General features: G+C 49.8%; 1 protein-coding gene across 5 annotated transcripts in view; it reads left to right on the forward strand.

Annotated features, from left to right (window-relative positions):
- LOC144729273 (semaphorin-3A-like) overlaps window positions 1–25,622 on the forward strand; it is a 158,000-nt gene that overhangs the window by 82,446 nt on the left and 49,932 nt on the right. For 4 of the 5 annotated variants that reach the window (XM_078609403.1, XM_078609405.1, XM_078609406.1 and 1 more), the window contains exons 1-2: window positions 637–716; window positions 844–1,027. In XM_078609403.1, the coding sequence (XP_078465529.1) occupies window positions 892–1,027 (136 nt within the window). In that variant the 5' untranslated portion in view covers window positions 637–716; window positions 844–891. Of the gene's footprint in view, window positions 1–636; window positions 717–843; window positions 1,028–25,622 lie in introns of those variants that run through there. The other variant, XM_078609404.1, reaches the window with a different exon arrangement.

The following is a 25,622-nucleotide window of genomic DNA, read 5'->3' on the forward strand; positions in this document are numbered from 1 at the left end:
TTCGTTTGCGGCACCCCAAAGAGAGGCCTCGCTTGCAGGTATCCACGGAGTGCCCCGACGTTTAACAACTCACAACGGCACGTCGCCATTCGTGTTCAATTTGCTCACGCGGCCAGCGTCTCCAGCGCCGCCGGCGCTCGCGAAACCAGGAGGAGTTTACCTGAACTCGAGAGCAGGTGTGACGGGTTACTCCTGGCCGCAGGGGGAGTGGGCCGCTGTGCCAGAAGTTCATATGTTTCCGCACAGGCGGGGGGGGGGGGGTTGGGTTTTTTTTTGGTTCAGTAGGAAGCGTTCAGGGGAGACGGTACATCAGCTCAAAAGTGTTGCCAAAAGGGACGTGTTGACGCTGTTTTGAGATGTGAGCGTGGACCCTCGGGGTTTATTTAGGTTAAAGACTTTGTGCGCTGACCTCCTGCTTACCCTCTTCTCAAACGCCGCCAGCAGGCGTGAGTGAGTGAGTGTGGGTGGGTGGAGTGGAGGAGGAGGGGAGTGGGGGCGAGGGAACTTTTCCGTGCGTTGGTTCGTGGCGAGTGTGCGCGAGACAAATCTTGATACCGGCGGCGTGGGCAGCGCGACCGACCGCCACCCACCCCACCCCCTCCTACAGCGCCTCGTTATTATCAGCCGCCCGTGCGTCCCACGCACGACAGCAGCGCGGGCGTTGTTACGCGGTGTGTCGCAGCCGCTGCTGGCAGGGGAAACGTTGTTAACCCGAGGTCTGGTGCCAGTCACTTTCACGGTCGCGGCATTTGTGATTTCTCATGCTTTCGGTTTTTGTTGTTGTTGTTTTTATGAACGTGCCGTTTTTATAATTTTTTCGTTTCAACCTGTCCCCTGTTGCAGTTTGACGAGCACTTCGAAGCACCGCAATTAACACGAGAGCGGTCAAGGATGGCTGTCGGCGTGAAGGGCAGCGCAACTTTGCTGCGCTCTGGTTTCTTGCTGTTGCTCCTGCTGCTGCTGCGCGATGCTGCGTCTGCCTCCAGCAAGACCACGAGCATCCCTCGCCTCAAGCTCACGTACAAAGGTGGGTCCCTGTCGACGCCCGCGCTGCTCCTCTCCAGTGGTGTCGCAGAGGTTCTTCTGAAATTCACGTTCACAGAGTCAGGCGACACAAGCGCCTGCAACTTCGTGGAGCCAAGCAAGCGCGTTACTGTATTCGGAATGAACATTGTGAATTTTCGTGCTACGTTTCGTGGAGATTGTGATGAGTACCAAACAAACATTTCTACTTATTGCAAAAAGTAAAAAAAACAAGCTTTAGTCTTTTTTAAAATAAGTTAACAGTGCAATTTGGTTTAACCTTTGTTTTTAATGGCAGGTTAAATATTTTAAATGTACATTAATAGATTGCTGCGGAACTGGTGTTTAAGCATGATTAAAATGCATAGAGAGTTCTGATTTCTTATAATAGACGTGTCCATTTCATGGGGTTATGGGTTTCACATTGCTGTTGATTTTTTTACATAACCCCATTTCCATTTTAGTTTCAAGCAATTTTTTATATTTTATTTTATCAGAGGAGCTAATGTACGACAAAGTATCGACGGTATCTATGAACCTTCATGCGCGAGATGACAACCGAAAACACGTTGAGATATATACGCGTGAGGCTTAAATAACTATGAATCGGCACATCTAAGAAATATTGGTACTTAAAAAATATATATTTATATACCAAAAAACGTAGCCAAGGTGGAGGGCCAACAATTGCCGGCTCGTGCCACTGCTGGCACGAGAGGCTCCACTCTGGGGTAGCCCTACAGAGCCCCCCTCCCCCAGAGAGTATTGGGGTGCACCCTGCTACACTGGCCAGACTTTCCTCGCAACACGTGGGAATTACCCACACTTTGCCCTCACCGCGCGCGGCCTACCGATTGCACGAATGTGGTGAATCCGTCTGTGATGCTGGGTGGACAGAGGTTGGGTGGGGGGAGGTGGGAGGTTCAGAACGAGAATATTTATTTATACTCCAGGAAGAATCCGATGAGCTATAAAGCTCTATTTCGCAGATGTTCAGTCGTGGCGGGTTAAAACGTTACAACAAACAATACAAAAACATGATAGTAGTGCAAAATATAAGAAAGGTAGACAAATCACCCACACACATACAAATAAGACGAAACCATTCCCATCCTACCAGGCAAAGCCCACTGAGGTATTAACTTATTGTTTAAAAGCCACACGAGCCACAAACGAGAGCTCAACAAAGCGGCTCATCATTTGGACATTGGTAACGGCAAAATAATCGACGTGGGCCGTTTTGTTTTGGCTGCCTTGTCGGGAGGTCGAACCGCCGAACTTTGTGGATTTATACCGCGGCGGAGTGCTCTGAGCACTGCACTGCACCTGCGCTCATCGGAATGCGGGAGTGTAAAAAGTGACACGTTAAGTCAACGATAGCAACGACGATAAATTATAGTCACCTTGTTATCTAACATCTGCGCTAATTCTCTGTGTAAACCTACATGATTTTTGTGAAATTTAATTTTCGTTGCATCGACCCTATTTGATCTGTGATGTGTAAATGTTGTTAAAGTATTTTATATATACTCTATATGGACACAAAAATAACCCTTTCCATGATCTGATATTTCAACAAAGTGAAATTGCGGAAACTTCACACCGCTTGAGTAAAGTTTAATAAATCTGTACGCACACAATGCGATATTTCTGCGTTGTTTACCAAACAGCCTACAGCACACACATGGACTATCAAATTACCGTTATTAATTTACATCCAACGCCTCTTAGCGTTATGCGCACAAGTGGCGCTGCGCTGCAAGCCCAGCATCCCTGCTGCTGCAGCGCTGCATGCCCAGTGTCCCTCTTGCTGCTGCGCTGCATACCCAGCGTCCCTGCTGCTGCTGCTGCTGCTGCGATGTGCTGCAAGCCCAATGTTCCTCCTGCTGCAAGCCCAGCGTCCCTGCTGCTGCTGCTGCGATGTGCTGCAAGCCCAATGTTCCTCCTGCTGCAAGCCCAGTGTCCCTGCTGCTGCTGCGCTGCAAGCCCAATGTTCCTCCTGCTGCAAGCCCAGTGTCCCTGCTGCTGCGCCTCAAGCCCAGTGTCCCTCCTGCTGCCGCTGTTGCTGCTGCCGCTGTTGCTGCTGCGCTGCATGCCCAGTGGTCATTCTGCTGCTGCTGCTGCTGCATGCCCAATATTCCTCCTCCTGCTGCTGCTGCTGCTGCAGGAACCCCACTCACACTGTGGCAGAGCAATGCATTTTTCACAAACTGAGGTTGAGATGCTACTGCGTTTCCTATGAACCAAGCCGCGTGTATTCCCGACTGCTCTGACATTGCGAGTTACCATTTCACTTTGATTTTAATTAAAACATGTTTTTACTTTGTTGGGGTGGGTTTGATTCCTTGTGGGTTTGATTCCCAGCCATGGCTCACATGAGTGGTGAGTGATATCTGAACCACTCCCGGGCCCCCTCCCCAACCCCACATTTCAACCGACACTGACCAGCGTGGTAAAGTACGATCAAACAACTTCCATTAAATGTGTCAAGACCAGGGCTCAGTATTTCTGGAGCGCTCCTTTTGCCGGCTTGGCGTAGGGATAGTCGGCGCAGAGCGTGACCACTGGAGGACAAAGATACGCCTCCTCTGTGCGCAGAATGCACGGCACTCATGAGGTCGGCGAACGGTGAGCGATGATCTTGACGACGTTCGGCGTTCGCGAGGGTTACCAGCGATGGGCCGGCCGTATTGACGATGACGCTCGGTGACGATCGGCGTCCGTGGGGATGCTCGCCCCGCTCCAGAGCAGAGAGCCTCTTACGCAGCCATCGCCGCTCACCACGGGACGGCGATCGGGCGTCCACAGGCTTCGCGCAACGTCGCTGCCTCTGGATTTCTCCCCCGTAGTCTCCGCGGCCCACTGACATGGCTCTGAATTTGAGCGACCGTTTACGTAGTTCGGTTTGGGAGCAGTAGTTTTTGGCATGCCGTGCTATAAATCTGGCCACAACTGGGTTTTATTCCCAGCAAATGATTGATATGAGTTGTACAGTGATAGCTCTACATGCCATGACATAGATATCACCCCCTGTTTAGTTAAAATGTTGTTTAATTTGTCTCAGTCCCATCCACGCTTTACAAATTTTGGATTGATTCGTGGTCCCCTGAGGTGCACTGGCCAGCACGGTGAAATGTGGTGAAACTATCTCTACGATAGGCACAGCGTAAAGTGAGGGCTTCATCCAGCAGTGGATTGATAAAGGGCTGTTGTACATCATTATTATGCAGTTTAATGAAAACTGATAAGATGCTAAACCAATTCACGAAAAACCGGACAACCTGGAGAAAAATCCACGCGACCACGGGGAGAACGTGCAAACTCCAAATTGACAGGCGAGGTAGTTAACATCTCGCCACCGTGGCGCCCTTTGAGCGTGGCCAATACAAGTGAGGCACACAGTCAGCTGAGCAGACCTTGGCGGATTCAGTCCTTCAGCTCCCGCACGTCGCAGTGCGGCAAGAGAGTGCGGATTCTCGTCAAGCAGCATAAACACCATACAACTCCTGTCATTCTCGCAGCAGCGGCTTTTGGCGAGCCATCGAACAAAGACGGTCACCGCATCGCGCGCGTTCAGATGCGCTTCTGCAGCCGTCTGGAACACATCTTCCTTCCCATATTAGGAAGCCATTGGGAGCTATGCACTTTTGAATCATCTAGATTGAAAACTCACTTATTTAGAACTGCTTGTTTGTGCTCAGTTTGTTGTCCTTCCCCCACACTCTCCGATTCGCACGGTTGGCTACGTACGGTGCGAAAGAAGTTCAACATACATACGTACAGTCGCTGGGAGGCCAGTTACAGTGGCTCCGTGTCGTCACCTGGCGAGAAGGCCTCCAACCCGAAGCGCTGCATGTGTTGCTGCAACTTGCGAGAGTAATTACACCGGGGGGGGGGGGGGGGGGGGGCTCCTCGGGTCCCCCTCCCTCCCCCGCTCTCTTCCCGCACCCCCTCAATGAATACACTCTTTTGAGAGGCACAGTGCACGCCACTGACGCAGTAATGTCTGGATTAAGCGTGTAATCTTAACTTAACCCTAATCTCGTACGTAAGTTTTTCGCGAAGCATTTAGCGTGATGTAATAACGGGGAGCGTGGATTAACGGGAGCGCAATTTGCTCGTACAACGACGCCTGTATGCAGCGTATTCAACGTGGTGTTGCCAAGAATGCAATATCCGCATACAGTGTGGTGTATTTGTATGAAGCAATTAGCAGTGGACGTGCAACATTTATGTTGTGCGTTGATAGTAAAAGTAACAAAAAGTAAAAGTGAATTCCTGCTCAAATGAGCGCTGGAAATTCCACGTTCTGAATAGTGGTACAGTGGTGTAAATTCCATATTGCTATGGCATGGGCAGAGCCTCTTCATGGGACAACCACTGTTGACTTCCCCACAAAGAGGTACCTATTTTACCAACCCCCGGAGGGATGATGGATCAAGCCAAACCCCGAACGAGGATTTGACCTCACGACCTTCGCGACTGCGAGCTGCTCCGCGTTACTCTGAGTCACGCGGCTGGTGGAGCGAGTGCCGGATTGAAGATCAATTGTTGGAGAGGGCTCGGTGTGTGAGCCTGGCCAGCGTGAGGCATGTCAGTCCGACTGTCTCTGCGGTCGGCGAGGGGCGAGATGTTAACTACCTCGCCAGGTATACAGGAGGTCGCCCCAACCCTGACGCCTGCTGTATATTTCGAGTTTGCGTGTTCTCTCTGTGGTCGCTTGTATTTTTCTGCGGGTTTTCTGGTTCTTTCCTCCACATTTAGAATCAACATCACGCTTTTAGAGTATTTGACTGCTTTAAATTTCCATGTGATAAGCCACTTCGTTGAGCTATCATTTGTGGCCAGATCACTTATAAAAAGACCTACATAGGTTAGTGGGCCTTACCTGGTTAAATAAAAAAAAAAATTAAATGTTGTGCATTTAATATTCGGCATCGAGGGAAATTGGAACCTTTATTATCTATTGAAGAGATTTGTTGTTGTTGTTGCTTACATCTCAAAAGTTCAAGACACGGGGTCTCTACGAGTCACCCCCAGAGTTCAACGTGGACCATAAGCAACCTAAAATGTGTCAGGTGACCTTTGTAAGACTTGGGCATTGACACTGAAACCATGAGAATCGTACCGGTGTCAGTCTTTGCTCTCGCAGCCTTTGGAATTCGCAACGAAACCTGAAACCTTGAGGGTGTTGGCCCTGGCACTTTGAGACTCCGGCAAAAATCCACACAGCTGGTGCCCTGACACACGTGGGACTCAGCCAACAAAACGTCTGTCCAGCCGTTTTGTTGGCAAGGGTCACCAAAGCCCATCATCCTTCTGGATCATGATGGAAATTCAACAGTGGTCACCACCCTATAGATAGACCCTAGTCCGCCCTGCCATTAGAGTATAAAATCGTACGGCTCACAAAGATCCACCAGTGGGGAAGCATCACTGTGCAGTGTTTGCTTGAGCATGGGGACACTTACTTTGAATGTGACTGCACTCTGATTCAATTGTGTCAGCCTCACTTCGTCCTTCGGATGTTCAGCAGGCCCCCACCTTGGTGTCATGGGCATTTTTTTCGACCATTGAATAAATGGTAAGAGCTTTCTCGTTGGCGGTCAAGAGGTCATCGCAGCCAGCGTTGGTTGATGCTGATGCTGTGACAACCTCGCCAAATGTTCTATTCCCCTCCAGGCCGCAGCTCTTACAACGTTTGACGCCCCAACCTCCACGATCTGCTCCTACGGCGTGCCGCCGTCCGGCCTTTGGTCTCTCCCCTTGGTCGCTGACTTGGGTTGCGCCCTCCCTTGGTTTGTCCCCGGATCACCCTCGTGTCGAGGCAGCTGCTGTCCCGGGAAATCTTTTAATGTTTCCTAGGGCGTTCCAATTCCCAGGCACAGGAATACACCGCTCAAGACGATGCATTTACTTGTGGGTCTCCCCCCTCTTCAGCCATTCTGAGATATCGTTCTTTCCATGACACACCCTGGTTTTTGACACTTTTCTTAGCTTGCTGGTAAATACGGCCGTTGTGATTATTTCTGTGATCGTGACGTTTAAAAAGTTTACAGATTCCTCGTGCGATGGCACCATAAAATAGTGACTTTAGACTCGCCTCGGGTGCGAGTTCTGTGCCTGAAGTCGAATGTGCAGTCGTTGCTTCTGCTTGCACATGACGGGTTGCTTCTCTGGGGAGACTCGACGCAACCATCACAGAGGATGTCTTCACGCGTATGCCTTCACGGCGAGTATTGTCATTCTTAATTGGTTTATTTTGAATAAGGTGGTGTAAAAATGTGTGTCGTAAAACCCTCCTCCACCCGACAAAGCCAATTAATAAACGTGTCACATGATTCAAATGCGCCAAATGTATTACTGCTTCAGCACCCCAATGTGCTGGAGAGTAATCTTACGACATTGAAATGGGTTTGGACATTTCACTGGAGATGGCATCTAGCATCATCATGCTGTTAACTGAAGCTCAAATCTTGAGTGAAGCACATACGAGCATTGGAATAAAACGGAAGTGATAATGTAATGATTATATTTCCCACATGAAATTGGCCGTATTCTTATAGAAGTGTACCGACGACTAATAGATGTATGCTCACTTGATATCACTTGGAGGGGGGGGGGGCATTGGAGCAGTGGTCTGTGCACTTTGTTATTCTTGACCAGCATGGCGAAATATGGTCAAACAACCCCCATCACTGACACCGTATTCTTTCTACGGCAGAGAAACCACAAGGGTTGTACGTTATCATTTTTCATCATACCGTGTGTATATATAGGCAAAGATCCCCCGTGTAGCTTTAACAGACTGTTGAGGAAAGTGCTGTTAGCGAGTAGCTATAAAGGCCGGCATGGCAAACGAGAGGGTGGGTGGCCAGCACCACGCCCGGCTGCCTTTGTCTCCCCAGTGGCGATATTTACACATCGCACCCAGCTACTTATTTGAGGCGACTTAGGGGAGGCCCAGGACCGGTTGAGATAATCATCACCAGTGGTGACCGTGAGGGGGAGTCGAACTCGGGTCGCGGAGTTCGTAGCGCAGTGCGCTAACCGCGACACCACCGCTCCCCGTGTGTGTGTGTAGATCCCTTGCCAAGATGCTACGGTTAAGTCCTCAGCTGCCCTGATGTTCATCTCCCCCCTGCCAGTGTGCCGAGTGAGGGGGTGAGTGGGGTCACGCCCAACCCTCTTGAAAACCAAAACAATACGTATACCTCTCTCCCACAGTTTAATATCTCGGCCAATTTGACAAAACGCACCGCCACCACCACCACGTGATTCTAGACACGGCGCGAGGAGGTGTGGTGAGCGAGGAGGTGTGGTGAGCGAGGAGGTGTGGTGAGCGAGGAGGTGTGGTGAGCGAGGAGGTGTGGTGAGCGAGGAGGTGTGGTGAGCGAGGAGGGGTGGTGAGCGAGGAGGTGTGGTGAGCGAGGAGGTGTGGTGAGCGAGGAGGGGTGGTGAGCGAGGAGGTGTGGTGAGCGAGGAGGTGTGGTGAGCGAGGAGGTGTGGTGAGCGAGGAGGGGTGGTGAGCGAGGAGGGGTGGTGAGCGAGGAGGTGTGGTGAGCGAGGAGGGGTGGTGAGCGAGGAGGTGTGGTGAGCGAGGAGGGGTGGTGAGCGAGGAGGGGTGGTGAGCGAGGAGGGGTGGTGAGCGAGGAGGTGTGGTGAGCGAGGAGGTGTGGTGAGCGAGGAGGGGTGGTGAGCGAGGAGGTGTGGTGAGCGAGGAGGGGTGGTGAGCGAGGAGGGGTGGTGAGCGAGGAGGTGTGGTGAGCGAGGAGGTGTGGTGAGCGAGGAGGGGTGGTGAGCGAGGAGGTGTGGTGAGCGAGGAGGTGTGGTGAGCGAGGAGGGGTGGTGAGCGAGGAGGTGTGGTGAGCGAGGAGGTGTGGTGAGCGAGGAGGGGTGGTGAGCGAGGAGGTGTGGTGAGCGAGGAGGTGTGGTGAGCGAGGAGGTGTGGTGAGCGAGGAGGGGTGGTGAGCGAGGAGGTGTGGTGAGCGAGGAGGGGTGGTGAGCGAGGAGGGGTGGTGAGCGAGGAGGTGTGGTGAGCGAGGAGGTGTGGTGAGCGAGGAGGGGTGGTGAGCGAGGAGGTGTGGTGAGCGAGGAGGGGTGGTGAGCGAGGAGGTGTGGTGAGCGAGGAGGTGTGGTGAGCGAGGAGGGGTGGTGAGCGAGGAGGTGTTGCGAGCGAGGAGGTGATGCGTGCGAGGTGTTGCGAGCGAGCGAGGTTGCGTGCGAGAGTTGTTGCCACATTCAAGTGCTGTCAGAGCACCGAGGATTCCCGCTAATTACTTGCACAAAATGGGCACTTTAGATTAAGCCTCTGTTGGGAGCATTAAAAAACAAAGGCACACAAAACACACTCATTGCCTTTATAGTGACTTGGCTGTTCAGAAAAAAAGCCCAATTTGTCCCTCTCCTGTGGGAAAGCCACAAAGCAAACATCTGAATGACAACGCTGAGGCAAATTAATGAATTTGCTCCACAAAAGCGAGGCCTGTGTGTTCCCCGCTCGGGTTAATAATAATAATAAAAGACGATCTTCACGCCAGCATCATTCACGGCTCTCCCGAGCTGAAGCCATCGCCCAGAGACAGCAAACGACCTTGCAGCGTCCCGCCACCTACAGCAGGGCGGGCTCGCAGGGAACATGCTGCACTTGTGCCATCTGCAGATGTGTGTGTTTAAACAAAATAAAATCTGCATTATTACTCTTGGTCGGATCGACTGTCCGGTGAGGTTCAGCTTCAGATTTCTCATGCGTACCGTTGTACAGTGGCAGACCGAGGGGGAATCATAGCCCACGCCTCGTGACGCAGCATTTCGGGGGCAAATGTTTGGTGGATCGTCCAAATTTGTGAAACTCCTGAATCTCCTGGGGTGAGAGAGGGGGCCAGGTGATATAAGTACAGCAGGTAGATTGAATCCACCATCTGCGTGGCGCTTTGACTGTATTCCCCTAGCGCGTGTAGGCGTTAGGGTTGCAATGATGCATTCTATTGATTCTCAGGCTCATTGTACACAGTCAACTTACACGCTTGTGTTTTTTCCGTAAATGTTGTACGTGATGGGTCCACGTGACCCCCTGGTCCACATCCACCAGAGGTGCTTTCATTCACGACTTTGTGTTATGTTCAAGATGTTTATACGCGTGTCATTACGTGTTTGCTACGTGCGTGTCAATCGACACCTTGGACAGTCTTGCAAATTAGATGCTTCATCTCAAGGGAATGTCCAGGTGAAAAAACAACAAATACATCTCGGATTGAACTCTAGCCATGAATTTTAAGAATGCGCTGATGCGAGCAGAGACGAATTGTGTCTACTGCTTGACGGCTTCAACAATGAAAGGTTCTGACTTCTGAGTGATCTGAGTGACCTGCTCCACTTGAACGAGTAGGTTGGCATCTTGTTTCAGATGCTGCCGTGGTTGTCCTGGTCAGACACTGGACTGGCAATCCAGAGGTAGCTGCTTTCAATCTCTCGGCGTGGCAGTTGAAACAACGGTGCGAGTTTCTTAACCCCCCCCACCCACCCCCTCTCCTCTGTCCACCCAGCAGTATGAATGGGTTTACAGCGGTGGGTCGAACCGGCAGATCGCACGTGCTGGGGTAAAGTGTGACTACTTCCAAACTCTTCCGAGAAAAAAAATCTGGCCAGCATGGAAGAGTAGGCCAAACACCGTCCTAGACGTGCTGTGGAGAGCTCGCTCCAGTGGGGACCCTTCCACCAGCAGCGGCACAATCAGGGAATGACAGAGGTTGCACCTTTGTGTTTGCCTTTTCCAAACATTATAGATATAATACAGATAGTGTTTGCTAGGGCACTTTCAATATCGGCACCAGCGGCCAGAGATATATCCTCAAGTCACTTTGGGTTAAGCCGACATTGGCTGACAATACCACTAATAAGTGTGGTCTGTTTGCAGTGCTGGGTGTGGGACCGGCAAAGTGCAAGCTCTGAGAATGTAGGCCCACTTAGTTGGGGATAGAGAGTAGGCTTTTAAACACGGGTGTGTCAGTGTTCAAAGTGCTTGCAATGTCTGGCCAACGTACATCAGAAATATCGCCAGTAAGGGCAGGCGTGGAATGCAACGGACTACTGAGCATCTCTTACCAACGTGCTGCAGTTGTATAGCATCAGTTGACTTTAGCTGGCCATCTTCAAAGCGGGTGGAGCGGTGGCGCAGTGGTTGGCACACGGCACTGTAAATCTGGTGACCTGAGTTTGATTCCTGGGTCTGGAAAAGGTCCTGGCCCCACCTTCACCCACCCACCCTGACCACCGTGGTGACGTATGGCCAAACATTTCCCACGACCGACACGGCATGCGGGAGATGTTCGTCCAGAAGGGGATTGGCAAAGGGGTGTACATCTTTTAAAATGTCATTCATTTTGGTGTGAATGCTATTTTAAACGTGAAGCTATATTGCCATTGAGGAAGTAAAATGTACAATGCACTTCCAAAAGGGTTGTAACTCTCGTATATTCCAGGACGCAATTAAAAGGCTTCCAAAGGCAAATAATTGAATGTTTATTTACAGTAGTCGTCATCATCAGGCATGATCAATCCACTGCTGGACGAAGGCCTCCCCAAGCCACCACCAATTCTTGCAACGATTTTGCGACATCACAAAATATCGGATCGTGTACGCAGTGCCGCGATTGCACACTGCACAGATTCCACAAATCCTGGGTTTGTGTTCGGGAAAAAGTAGCGCCACGTTTTATCTGATGAGCTTCGATGCTGGTCTCTTTTATTTTCATTTTAACTAACAAAGTGAAAGTAAACTATTTTGTATTTTACCAGGTAATGCCCACTGAGCGGTAAAGCTGTTTTTAAGAAGCAACCTGGCCACAAATGATCGCTCCACGAAGTGGCTCGTCACGTGGAAATTTATAGCAACCAAATACTCTAAAGCAGCCACATACTCGAAACACATTGATTCTAAATGCGGAGGGAAAAACCGGAGGACCCGGAGAATAAATCCACGTGACCCCGGGGAGAACATGCAAACTCCAGATATACAGCAGGCGTCTCGGTCGGAATCGAACCCACGACCTCCTGTATACGAGGTGAGGTAGTTAACATTTCACCACCTTGACGCCCCATTATCCTGCACTCACTCACTCACTCACGGCTTCCCGTGCGTTTTCTCTGCAGCTCATTCTGATGACATCGAGATCGAACTCTGTGTCCGTGATGGCATTTGAGCGTCGTATGTTGTCACGATAACATTAGCACATGTAAATCAGTTACTGCAAGAGCCAGTTTCTCATCGACCCAATTACAGCGCTGGATATGCAAGTCGCCGAGGAACTGGAGACAGTCTCAGCTCGAGGTCTAATGGATGATAAAAAATGCAGATTACAATGTCATTTGAGTGTGTGATCTCCGTTGCTGTTAACGATGTTTCCCAGTCATGTTCTCCCCGTGCTATAATAAGAAGCAGATACCAAAAGGCACAGTTACACTTCAACAGTAAATGCGGCAATTCACAGAGTTTGCTAAATCTTTGCTGTATAAGTAAGTGCATGTAAGCTGTATTCAAGCCTCTGATAACACACGGTGTGATCGTACCAATTTGGAATGCTCACCAAACGAGGTATGTCACCCTTCGCATCCAAACCCAGAACCAATAAGCAAACAGCTGCTGTAATCCCACGTCGAGCTTGTACATATTTACTCTCGCGCTGCGAGTGTTGCTTGCAGTACCAGGTCTGTGCTGTCATTTCAGCATTTTAAACCCCCGCAAACCACAACGTCAAAAAATGATCCCGCACTGAAAGATCTGATGTGGATGAACGCACACACAAAGGCAAAGAGCCCCCATGTAGCCTAAGCAGCCCGTTGGGGCAAGTGCTGTTAGCGAGTAGCACCTATGAAGGCCAGAACAGCACACGAGGAGGTGGGTGGCCAGCACCACGCACGGCCGCCTTTGTCTCCCTAGTGGCTATGTTTACACACCGCACCAGGTACTCATTTGAGGCTGAGTCGACTTCGAGAAGGCTCAGGACCGATACAGATGAATCGTCACCGGTGTTGGCTGTGAGTGGGAATCAAACGTCCCGGGTTCGTAGCTCAGCGCGCTAACCGCTACACCACCGCTCCCCATTGTCGGTGACATGCAGGATGAGCGCACATTCACACACACACACATGCCGTCCCACAAAAGCCCTCTTAATGCCACGAAGTATTTCTTGTCGTTTGTTTTGTGTGTGTGTGTATTGTTTCTTTCTGTGACCATTTCAACAATGCTGAGCAAGCATATTCCATCGTAATCTCGGCGCCAGCTGTTGTCCCCGGCCGGGCCCGGCTCGCCGTGACCGATGGTAGCAACGGGACACGTGCGACAAAGAGCTTCGGAGCTCGTCGGATTCCTCTAGTCTCAGTCAAGACTCTGACTCTGAACAACGCCCGGCGACGGTAGCGGCAGTGACAGCGGCAGTGACAGCGGCAGCAGCGCGTGCCCCCTGTTGCCGCGCACGGACCCCGGGGGGCAAAGATTTGTAACGAGTCTTTCAATTACAGGTACAGCGTAGGCCATGGGTACCTGTTGTTGTGCCTATGCATTGTTTATGTGCACGCATGTTGAACTTCTTTCGCACCGTACGTAGCCAACCGTGCTAATGTGATAGATTGCACCATGAATTGTCTGAAACGTTATAACCAAGAAGTTTATGCCTTCCGCTCATTAGAAAAGTCATGGATTTGTGTAAAGTAGCAGAAAGTGTAAGTTTGACGCCAGCTCCATTGGAGCAATTATAAAAAGACGCACTGCTGTTTGCAGTTGCAACAGTCGCATGCACGGTAAGGACGCCCATACAGGAACGGCACGTCTGCATTATAGGGGGTAGGGTTACCACCTGTCCTGATTTTTTCCCAGGATCGTCTCTTTGACATGGCGGTCCTGGGAAATCTATAAGTCTTCCCTGAACATTAAACATTAAACGTCCAGATTTTTTTTTTCAGTGACATGCCAGTTCTCCCTTTATCTTTTCATGATATGTCCCAGTTTTTTTGTGTGTGCCTTAGATGTGACAACCCTAGCAGGGAGTGATTTGATAAATTTGTGTAAAGTTCATGCAGGTGCATGCTGAGGTTGGGTTGGTGAACACGGGACCACACCCGGGAGAAATCATGTAAGAGGCCAGTGCTAACGAAGGTGTGAAAAGGGAAAAAGGGGAATCGAGGAAACCCAAGAGACAGAGAGAGATATTCAGGGGTAAGCAATGAGGAAGGAGCAGAGCCTCAGAGAGACCGGCAGATGGTTTCAAGAGGATGGTGAGTGAGAGAAGAGATTAGGGTGTGGGTTGCGAGCGTTCCTGAGTGTGGGTTACAGTATGTACGTTGAACTTCTTTCGCATCAGACGTAGCCAACCGTGATAATCAGAGGTGCGACGGAATGACAACAAACGAAACACAAAAAGCAATTCTAAAGAAATTAGTTTTCAATCTACATGATTTAAAAGTGCATAGATCCAGTGGCTTCCTAATATCGGAAGAGCGTTCCAGACGACCGCAGAAGCGCATCTGAAAGCGCGTGATGTGGTAATCGTCTTTGTTCGATGGTCAGCCAAAAGCCTCCGCTGTGAGGATGACCAGAGTTTGCGTGATTGTTGATGCTCCTGCGTGTGCTTTACTGGAACAATAAAGTTCCCTTCCGAGGATGACTCGTGTGGACTCTCTTTCATTTACAGTATAGCAAATGACAATGCTAACCCATAACTACATTGATTCATGGCAATGTGTACAAAGTCATACAGGGTGGGGGGGGGGGGTGTGGGGAAGACTAGCTGCAGAGCTGTGTGCTTGCTTCATTTTGGTCATATGACGCAGCTCTTGCATTTCGCACAGCCTCAATCATGAGGCCTCAATCGTGAGGCCTTCGTCATGAGGTCTCGCCACCCACGGGTCCCCAGAGGAGGGCACAAAAGAAGCTTCTTCATCCCGCACCGGAACATCGGTGCTGTCAACATGCTCTGGGCCATTGGTTGGCCCACGTTGACTCCGTTATTCAGATGTGCGGACATAGTATTCACAAGCAATGCCTCTTTGTTGTCTTCAGGACAGTCCGTGCAAAGAGCAGCAGTCGTCACGTGTGATGTGGTTCATCCAAACAGTGCCCTGGCCGTAGAAATCAACCCAGGAAACACTATTCAGCAATGTGTCAAGCTTTTATTTTTACTTACCGGTCCATTTCAGGCAATAGCCATCGTCACCAGCATCTAACATTTGCTGCATTAATAGCCAGGATAATAGGCTTCTGATTGGGTAGCCAATACATTGTAGGTACAATTTAGCTCTGTAACTTATTGGGAGTGATTTGGCAATGAAGCAATGGGGCACGTTTCATAAAACCCACTCCGAAAATTCCACTTCAATCAACACCTCTGTTCACCCAGTATTGTAAACGGGGTACCTCACAGTCAATCGACATCTCGCGTGTGGTGGGGTAAAGTGTGGGTACGCCCACCCCTTCCAAGATGTATTGCCATTGTGGAAGAGTAGGCCAAATTACCCTTAATAGGGGCTCTGGTGGAAGTCCTTCTGCCAGTACTGGAATGAGCAACACATTGCATGGCTGTGTCTTTACCTGTTTACCTATCCCTCTACCCTCATTGCGATCTTCATCTCCCCTCTTCGCTGTTTGCGTGTTCAGTTGTTGTGCCCCTCCCCCCGCCGCACCTCCGATTAGCGCGGCTAGCTAAGTACGGTGCGAAAGAAGTTCAACGTACTACATACTTCAACCACGTTGGTCAGTGAAGATTGGTAATGGAGGGGCGGTGGCAGGACTGGCTCAAATATCACTCGCCGCTGATGTTAGCCATGGGGCAGGAATCAAACTCGGATCACCGGGGTTCTGTCGTGCCCACCACAGTTATTCTTGTGCGTCTTGTATTTAACAAGCCGACACTGTACCGTTGTTGGGTTGAAAGTACGCATCTCAACCAATCGTGTGCATAATTTACTGATTAATTAAAAATGCACGAGCCAAAAATGCGAACACTCGCACGCCGGTATCAAATTTTTACTTTGACAGAAATAGACGCGGGCTCAGAGCGACCGTTTCAACATAAAAACGCCGTCTTGATGCCGGGATTTATATATTTTTTGCAACATTTTCAAACGAACATCGTTATTTCTTTTGACAAACCGTTATGCATGATTTATTCTTTAAACCAAAAGTGTCGTACTGGAAAACCTAACTATTATAAGTGGGGGGAAAAAATGCATTCGATACGGCACACACCCGTGCCGTCACGTGCACAGCGCGAGTGCACCCACGCGCACACCTGCCCACGTTTACAAATAGACGCGTGTACATTTTTAAGTAGAAAGGCACACATTTGCAAATATTGACCAAAGCGCGCCCGCACATATGCATCTTGTTTCAATTCAGGGAACACAGCCGTAGAAGCTCGCATCGGAGGGACAATTTCACAGGCACAATACCGCAGAGACCAAATGAGTTCCGTATTGTCGCCAGTTTTGCATTAGCGCTCCCCGCTCCGTCTCCTATTACGCAACCAGAGCGGAGCATTAAAAACGTAAAAAAAAAAGTGCGACTCTCGCATTGTGCCGTGATTTTTTTTTTACGGATTCTGGGCAGGAATAGCCAGTGGGGAGGGGGGAGGGTGGGGGGGAGTTTGGCGTTCGCCATGGGACCCCGAGGCCTGTGCCCAACCGCTAATCCTCGCCACGCCGCGGCTGCCACGTCTCTGCCGCCCTCGCAAATCCGCGTGGAGATGCGGTGGGGGCGGGCGGGGGGGGGGCTGTGGCAAAACGCTGCCAAGAAAACGGCCGAGCGAGCGGTCAAGATGGACCCTTCACCCGGACAGACGTTCCATATCAATCGGCGCTTTTAATGCGTCACTCTTAAAGGCACGAGGTTCCGCTCATAATGCTCCAAGTATGCCCTTGTAAGTCCTTAATTTTAATTCGCGAACTGACCTTTTCAATTTGCTTTTTGAGAAAGCTAATTTTAAATAACCTTTAACTTGGATATAATAATTTATTGCCCTGTTTGGATTTAATAGACCGCTGCAGATTCGGTTGACAGATAATAAAACTGGTTGTTTATCTGGCTGGAATGCGTAATCAATGACGTTATGTTTTCCTTAGTGTACAGATATTTCACTAATCCCATATAAATTAGTGTCAACTTAGAAGTGGATATATTGGCCGCTACATCGAGGGTATAGAAGGGCTGCCAGAAGCCCATATAACATCCTCATGAGTTAAGTTCGTTCATAAATTAATTTGTTCTCAGCACGCTGAGAGCACACTCAATTTGCTTGGCCCCAGGGTCACTCCCTGCAGGAGTGATAACAGCTGTGCCTCACAGCAAGGACCACCTGGCCTCAGGTGCCTCTGTGTGGAACTTGTATCTTCTCCCCCTGAGCTGCGTGGGGTTTCGTCGGGCTCTCCAGTTTCCTCCCACAGCTAGAAACAAGCCCCATACAATGCAACTGATATTTGGCAAACATCCCAATGCTGAAACATTACCTGCAAGTTTCTTCATTTGGATCACACACACACACACAGCAGCAACACGATCGCTCTCTTCTACAAAACACTTGGCAGGACCCTCTTGAAAGAGTCTTGAGACTCAGTTAGGCTTTGCTAAGTATACAAGCTGAATAATAATACTAAAAAAACCTGGTGCTATTTGATCAACCTTCATCATAGCTCACATATGCTAAGTGGGAACGTTTTTATCATTAGCAGCGGCGAGATGTTATCTCCCTCGCTTGCTATGAAGGAGGTTGTGAGTTCGATCCCGGCCCTGTGCGCCTATACATTATATTTGGAGTTTGCATGCTTTCCCCATGGTGGTCACGTGGATTTTTCTCTGGGTCCTCCGTTTTTTCTCTCCACAGTTACAATTTTTTTCCGAGTATCTGGCATTTCCACGCGATAAGCCACTTCGTTGGGCTATAATTTGTGGCCACGCTACGTCTGAACAAGTTAGTGGGCCTTACATGGTAAAATAAAAAAATAGTTTAATTTACAGTTTAGTTTATATTTCAGGGGGAGAAAGCAGAGTAATGCATAACAAGTGCCAGAATGAGTGGCACGTGACTGACCCAGCCATTGGGTGCCAGTGTTCGTGGAGCATTTAAATTGCAATCTTCTCCATGAGACTCCCAACCTGGTGGAGCTGCGTGGTGTCCGAGAGATGGCGGTACAGCAAATAGCTTCCTGATGCACTGTATTTGAGCACATCCTCGACTTGTATTATCCAGTGTGCGTCGGGGCTTTAAAAAAAAACATGGGCATCTTCCGACATGTCCACCACGCGTCTAGGGCCACATGTAAACGCGCTGCACACTGCTGATGGAGGTCTTGAGATTGAGTGGAACGCTCCCCGATAGACGCTGGGGAACACCTGCCGATATTGCCGTCATCTCTGAGTTTAGAGACAGTGGTCACACGCAAATCTCACGAGCATTTGCCATCTAAATATTACTACGTCGATAAAATCCGATCGTAAATACCAGGCATGTAACGCGTCATCGAATTATTAAGGAAAATGGATACACTTACAATACAGGCATTACTACGTGTGATATTCGATTACTTACAGTTTACACCAATTACATACAAATCGTTCATTGAGACAGAATAAATTACACAGAACGCATGAGAAATAATATAAACTAAACCCCGATATAATAGATTTTAAAAACCAATTACAACCATGAATCGTGGTGAATCATTAAATCGCTCTGGGGTTGATTCCATTCACGCGCGTGGAGGCCCTTTTACTGGCAAACTTCGAGACGAGCAATAGCTATTGTTGTTGCAGAGTGCAACATCTTCCACGAGTTTGTACGCAATGTTCAGGGTCACTAATCTCGAGGCGCATCTGTGGAGTGCCGCTTGCGACCGCGAGTATCGGTCCCGTCATCAGTCACAGTCGCACATCGGTCACAGTCGCTCGTAACGGCCGGGCGGTGGCCATCGTCGCCATTTGCTGTTCAAACAGATTATGAGTGAGCCAGAGCGAGCGCATGGGACACACACACACAGGTTAAGCTGACAGGGGAGTTGAACGTAAACTCAAATGCTACGCGTCAGCGGCTGCACGCCGACAGAATTGCACTTTGGAAATTAACATCGCCCACCGATTCTTCGTGGGCACGGCTCACGGTGCTGCGAACGCTCCCTCGAGCAGCGGTTGGAATCTTCGAACGACGGGGGCTTTCCCCTCGCCGCAATCGGCATCAAGAATAACTGGATTTCCGCAAAAATCCTCGCGGACAAGGAGACCACCTGTCGACGGCAACGCACCGGCACGCGGCAGTGATACATCGCCTTCCTTCTGTGGGCCAAACACACATTCTGCTAAAAGCTTTTGCTTCAATCCTTGCGAAAATAAATGACCGCGCGGTCCTAAGTAGACTTCCCCACTCGCCAAACAGCCACACGCCACATTTCTACAATCGGTCCCGAATGCGAGTTTGGTGACGACACAAGCATAATCGCACTTAGGGTATTAAAATTTTATAAAATTGTGCTTTACACCAGAATATTGTTTGAACAGCTGGCTGTACGCACAATGACACGATTTCCTTCACGGAGCACAATGGCCACGCTAATACTCGACTTACCTGAGCATTGACACAACTCCTGCCATCCACACGAACGGGGATAATATCGTCGGAGTAATGTATACTTACCGGATGGCAATAGGGCCTTTAAACGCGTGCATAATTTAGCGCGCTGTGTATTTGAGAACAAAAGGCTAATTGGTCAGTTAGGCGGGCACATGCGATGTTCGTATGTATTTCTGGAAGTAATGTTGAGCGTAGTGTTCGCAGAATTGTGATCACAGAATTGCAATATATTGCATAGTTTTCCAAACCTACTGCCTATCATAAAATATTATCGGCAATGCTTGTGACGGAAACAATCGGAGGAGGTATTTGAAATGTCATCTGGTCCATGAGACTCCCAACCTGGCATGGGTTGCACGGTGTCCAGGAGGTGGCAGTACAGCAAGGGGGATCCCGATCCACACTATTTGAGTAGATTCTTGAGTTGTATTTTGCGAGTGTGCTGCAGGGTTTCTTCATGTGCATCGGTTTCCTCCTCCCCCCACGTGGACGACAACGCGTGTCGGGAATGGCCACACATGTGACAAAGGTCTTGAGGTGGAGTAGAACTTTTCTGAAGGAATAAACGAATATTGCTAAGCGTGGTGTTGGTGGCTGGTGGTGATGGAGGTGAGACCACCGGTGACGATTATCTGAACCGGTGCCGGACCTCTCCTAGGTCGACTCAGCCTCAAATGAGCCCCCGTGTAAACATCACCAAAGGGGGGACAAATGCGTTCGGGCGTGGTGCTGGCCACCCACCCACCCCCTCGTGTGCCGTTCCATCCTTCATAGGCGCTGCTACTCGCAAACAGCACTTGCCCCAACAGTCTGTCGAGGCGACACGGGGAGATCTTTGTCTTTTGGGGGTGAGACAACGGGGAGGAGGTTGTCCGATGGCAGCCCATGGCCCGAGCTGCCGAGCACTCGGGTCGCCCCTTGCCCTGTTGTTTGACGCGTCTCAGTGACTTTATTTAATCTCCTTGGTTAACTTAATTAAAAACTTCAAATCTAGATTAAATGTAATAAATTAAGTCTTTATTTCTAGAGCACTTTTTCGTTCAAAGGATGCCATTCAAAGTGCTGTACAGATTTTAAAAAACATTGTTAATAGACTAAATCACAAGAAGAGTAAAAGCAAATTCCATACAAAACCAAATTACGTTAAAATACATTACAACGTACCAGACAGTCGACTGTCTTCTGTTTAACACGTAGGGTTTCGCGACAAATATCATACATAATAGAGATTGTACATTTTGTGGATTTACTCTGCTACACACCGGTGTGCTGTACTAGTAACGAATTGGCACGTTCTGTTTACGTGACAACCCTTACTAGTTGGCTGTGTCGGGTGGTGGTGGGTTTAACGGCACATTCATATTTACGCGACCTCACCCCAAAACACCTCTATTACGCTTGTCTTCTGTTAGTTTAGATGAAGACAAATGAAGCTCAACTCATGGTGGTAGTGCACCGCTCTCGGAAATCGATGATAGACTGAGATCTTACTATGGAATTATTGTGTATCGGTTCGCATTCGGGAGGTCTCCAGTTCAATCTTCCCGCGCGATGGTTGAAACAATGTACAGGCCATAGATATATTTGTTAATTAATCCCCTCCTCCCCACTTTTGTCAAGGCAGCAAGAGAAATGGGCGCACACACAGCTGTGGGGTAAACGTGTGGGGTTACTCCCACCTCATTCGAGACACAGTGTGGAAGAGTAGGCCAAAACAAACTCTCTCAGAGGGGTTCTCCATCTGGTGGAGAAACCCTTCCGGGTAGCAGTGACTTGAGCGAGCAATTGCAGGGCTGCGCCTTCACCATTAGCTATTGAAACAAAAATGGGATAACGGACAGGCACGACGGTGGGACGTGCAGAGGGATATGAAGAGAGAGAGATGTGGAGAGAGACGTGGAGAGAGATGTGGAGAGAGATGTGGAGAGAGATGTGGAGAGAGAGAGAGGGATACGTGGAGCGAGATACGAGGAGAGAGATGGAGAGAGACGATGAGAGAGAGAGACTTGGAGAGACGTTGCTTTGTGTGCCAGTCACATCGCCACGCTCCTAGCCACGGTCCTCCGTGGCCACTGAGTGTGGCGGTGGCTTCGGTGCGTCCATGGGCCATGCGCTCCACAGATTCCTGCGTCTCATGAGAACACCTGGGCGGGCTGCTCGTCGTGAGTGAGCTCTGACAAGCGTGGGGGATGCTGTCCATGCACCCTGCCTAGCGGGGTGGCTGCTTGATTGCAGCGACTACACCGTGCGAGTGGGTCGGTACCCCTTGTGAACAATACTTATCGTTTTGATTTGTTGTTTTTATGTTTGCCACGTGTACGTCATATTTGTAGCCCTGCAAATTGCCACTGCTGGCACGAGAAGCTCCACTGGGGGTAGCTCTTGAGAGCCCCCCTAGAGGGTGTTGTGGCACACTCTTTAACACCGGCCACACTTTCCTTGCAAGGCGTGCGAGTTATCCACACTTTGCCCCACCGCACGCGACCTCCTAACGTCGGTGAAGCCGTCCGTGCCGCTGGGTAGACAGAGGTGGAACCGGGGGCTTAAGAAACGTGCACCGCTGTTTTAGCTGCCGCGCTGGGAGATTGGAATGGCGTCCTCTGGATTGTAAGTCCAGCATCCGAACCGCTGACGCCAACGGAGGCCTTTCGATTTTTTTTCTCCCAACAATAACGTGGACATGTTTCATTGACTTCCCGAACACGTTCGTCACGGATGCTGCCGTGGTATATTTGGGTCTTGAGGTTTGGGTCAACATGGGGCCCTCTCCATTGGTGTCACCCGCTGCATGGCCACGGGTCCTGCACGCGTCGCCGCGTCAATGGCAGTCGCTGGGGGCAGCTCCACCACCTGGGACGTTGTCCACCGTCCCGGCGGTTGTTCTCCATGGTTGTAGCCGCTCCGTAGATGCCGCATTCATTGCACTGAATAGGGGATGTACGGGGCATCAAAATGTATGAACACTTATACGTTGAACGTCTTTTGCACCGTACGTAGTCAACCGCGCTAATCGGAGGTGCGTGGATTATCTCCAACGTCCTTAGAGAGCTCTTTGGTCTTGGCCATGGTGGAGAGTTTGGAATATGATTGATTGATTGCTTCTGTGAACAGGTGCCTTTTTATACAGGTAACAAGCTGAGATTAGGAGCACTCCCTTTAAGAGTGTGCTCCTAATCTCAGCTCGTTACCTGTATAAAAGACACCTGGGAGCCAGCAATCTTTCTGATTGAGAGGGGGTCAAATACTTATTTCCCTCATTAAAATGCAAATCAATTTATAACATTTTTGACATGCGTTTTTCTGGATTTTTGTTGTTGTTATTCTGTCTCTCACTGTTCAAATAAACCTACCATTAAAATTATAGACTGATCATTTCTTTGTCAGTGGGCAAACGTACAAAATCAGCAGGGGATCAAATACTTTTTTCCCTCACTGTATAATCCCACACCTCCGCTGAGCGCGGTTGGCTACGTACGGCGTGCGAAAGAAGTTCAGCGGACGTGCGTAGATGTGAAGCGAGTGATAGAGAATGGTAAGAGTAAAGCACATTGTGGTGAACGCCATGCGTGTGTGCTCCATGCCTATCGTACGCTTGTAATGCCAGTTAAGCCATCCACGTAGCAGTTGATTCAGCCATTAGCTATGAATATGATGTGAATTTAAGTGACGTTAATGACGGTGAGGAATGTTTACAAATACCGTTCGAGGTATTTTACGTAAGTGACGGTAGAAACACAAGCGTGCCTACTTTTAAAGATGGCAGTCAGGGCCGCCACTGCCGCCGTCGTCGTCGTTGTTGTTGTTGGTGGTGTTCGTGAGAGACGCGTTGCGGTGGATGAGAGGCGCGATGCATATTTTACCTCGCAGCCCCTTTCCCTGGGGTCTTTCTCAATCCAATCAGTGACACGACCAGCAGCTGGGGTTTTGCAAGCAACCGCCGAGTAGCAGACATCGGTGATTTCCAGCTTCCTGAATGTTTTTTTCAGCTCTGCCCGCTGCGTCGTTCTCCACGCGACACATTCCCAGACACGGTTTAGTCAATTTTCAGGGTTTCAAAGATGTGATTTTTTCTGGAATGTGTTTATAATTATACGTTTGTGGTGGCGAGTGATGTAAACCACAGAAGAAGAAGAAACAAAATCAGCGTGGTGATGTGATCATCCTTTTTTTTCATGCTCTCTAAAAATAAATACAGTAGGAGAAAAACACAAGAGGCCAACCAGGTGCCACTCTGTTGGTGCACTCCGCTGTTGAGAGGTTAACTGCCAATTTATTTAAAACTAAACTATTTAAACTATATATTGTATTTGACTAGGTAAGGCACACTGAGCTGTGTTTTTTTAGAAGTAGCGACCTGGCTATCACAAATAATAGCCTAACTAGGTGGCTTATCATCACGTGGATTTATAGCAGCCAAATTACTCTAAGCACATGTTGATTTTAAATTTGGAGGGAAAAACCGGAGGATCCGGAGAACAATCCACTCGACCACAGGTCGAACATGCAAACTCCAAATATACAGCAGGCGTCAGGGTCAGGATCGAACCCACGACCTCCTGTATACCAGGCGAGGTAGTTAACATCTCACCACCGTCGCGTCCCTCATTCCCCCAATGGTGATTAAACTCGGTACCGATGGTCTCAGCCATCAGCTCTCAGCCCCCAAGTATAATAAGCACCACCCAATTCTCACGGTAGTACAGATACCGTTTTTTAATGGCACGAACAACAAATATTGTTAGACTGAATTAAAATCAACTGGATGTTTTGCGTTTGTGTTAAACTTTGCGGCAGAGAATAATATATATTGTGCATGTAAATATTAATCAGAGGCATTTGTAAATCCACCGCTGAAAGAAAGCTTCACCAGGCCACGCCGGTGATGAGGGTTGTTTGTCCGTACTTCGCTACGCTAGTTAGCGCGGGTTCAGAAAGCGGGGTCAGAATCAGAATATGTATTGCTGCTGGACGAATCCGATGAGCTATAAAGCTCTATTTTGTTTATAAATATGTGGGGGAGGTGGCATGGCTAGGAATCGAACCCGGGCGGTCGAATTCAGGAGTAGTCAATTCGTTTTGAGTAACGTTGTAGGTTCTGTGACCAGGTAGGATGCATTACTTTGTAGAAGAGACCGCAAGTCCATGCGTCACGGCCAGCCGCGTGAGATTCGTGAAATCGACGACAACAGCCTTGGACATTTCCGTCCTGTCTACTGCACTAAAACCGTCGCTCGCCGCACCGGTAGTGGCAGCAATAGAAGAGGCTCGGTCCATTCTGACGTTGCCCCATCGTGCTCGAACTTGTCGGGCAATTAGACGTGAACCTCGGTGCAGACTTCCCTCCCCTCTCACCCTAACAAGGTCCCCACCCCCCCTCACCTCTCTGTCCTCCAGCCCTAACACCCCCCGCCTTCACCCTCACCTCAACCTGAACCGTTTGCTGCACACTGCTTGGCTCTGAGCTGCTCGATACGATTGAGAATTTGAGCTCTCGTGGTTGCGCGCCGCTTTGCCGTCATGAATAATGCGCACGACGCACACACGGACACACACACGGACACACACACGGACACACACACGGACGGACAACAAAGATCCCCCGTATAGCCTTGACAGACTGTAGGGGCAAGTGCTGTTAGCGAGCACCTATAAAGGCCGGCACGGCACACGAGGGGGTGGGTGGCCAACACCACGCACGGCCGCCTTTGTCTCCCTAGCGGCGATGTTTGCACATCACACCATGTACTCATTTGAGGCTGAGTCGACCTAGGGGAGGCTCAGGACCGGTTCAGATAATCGTCACTGGTGTTAGCCCTGAGCGGGAATCGAACCCTGGTCGCCAGGTTCATAGCGCAGCGCGCTAACCGCTATACTACCGCTCCCCACAACGCACGGACACACGCGCACGGACACACGCGCACGGACACACGCGCACGGACACACGCGCACGGACACACGCGCACGGACACACGCGCACGGACACACGCG

This window comes from Lampetra planeri, chromosome 32 (assembly GCF_965212315.1).
Source record: "Lampetra planeri chromosome 32, kcLamPlan1.2.h2, whole genome shotgun sequence".
In the NCBI taxonomy this organism is placed as follows: Eukaryota; Metazoa; Chordata; class Hyperoartia; order Petromyzontiformes; family Petromyzontidae; genus Lampetra; species Lampetra planeri.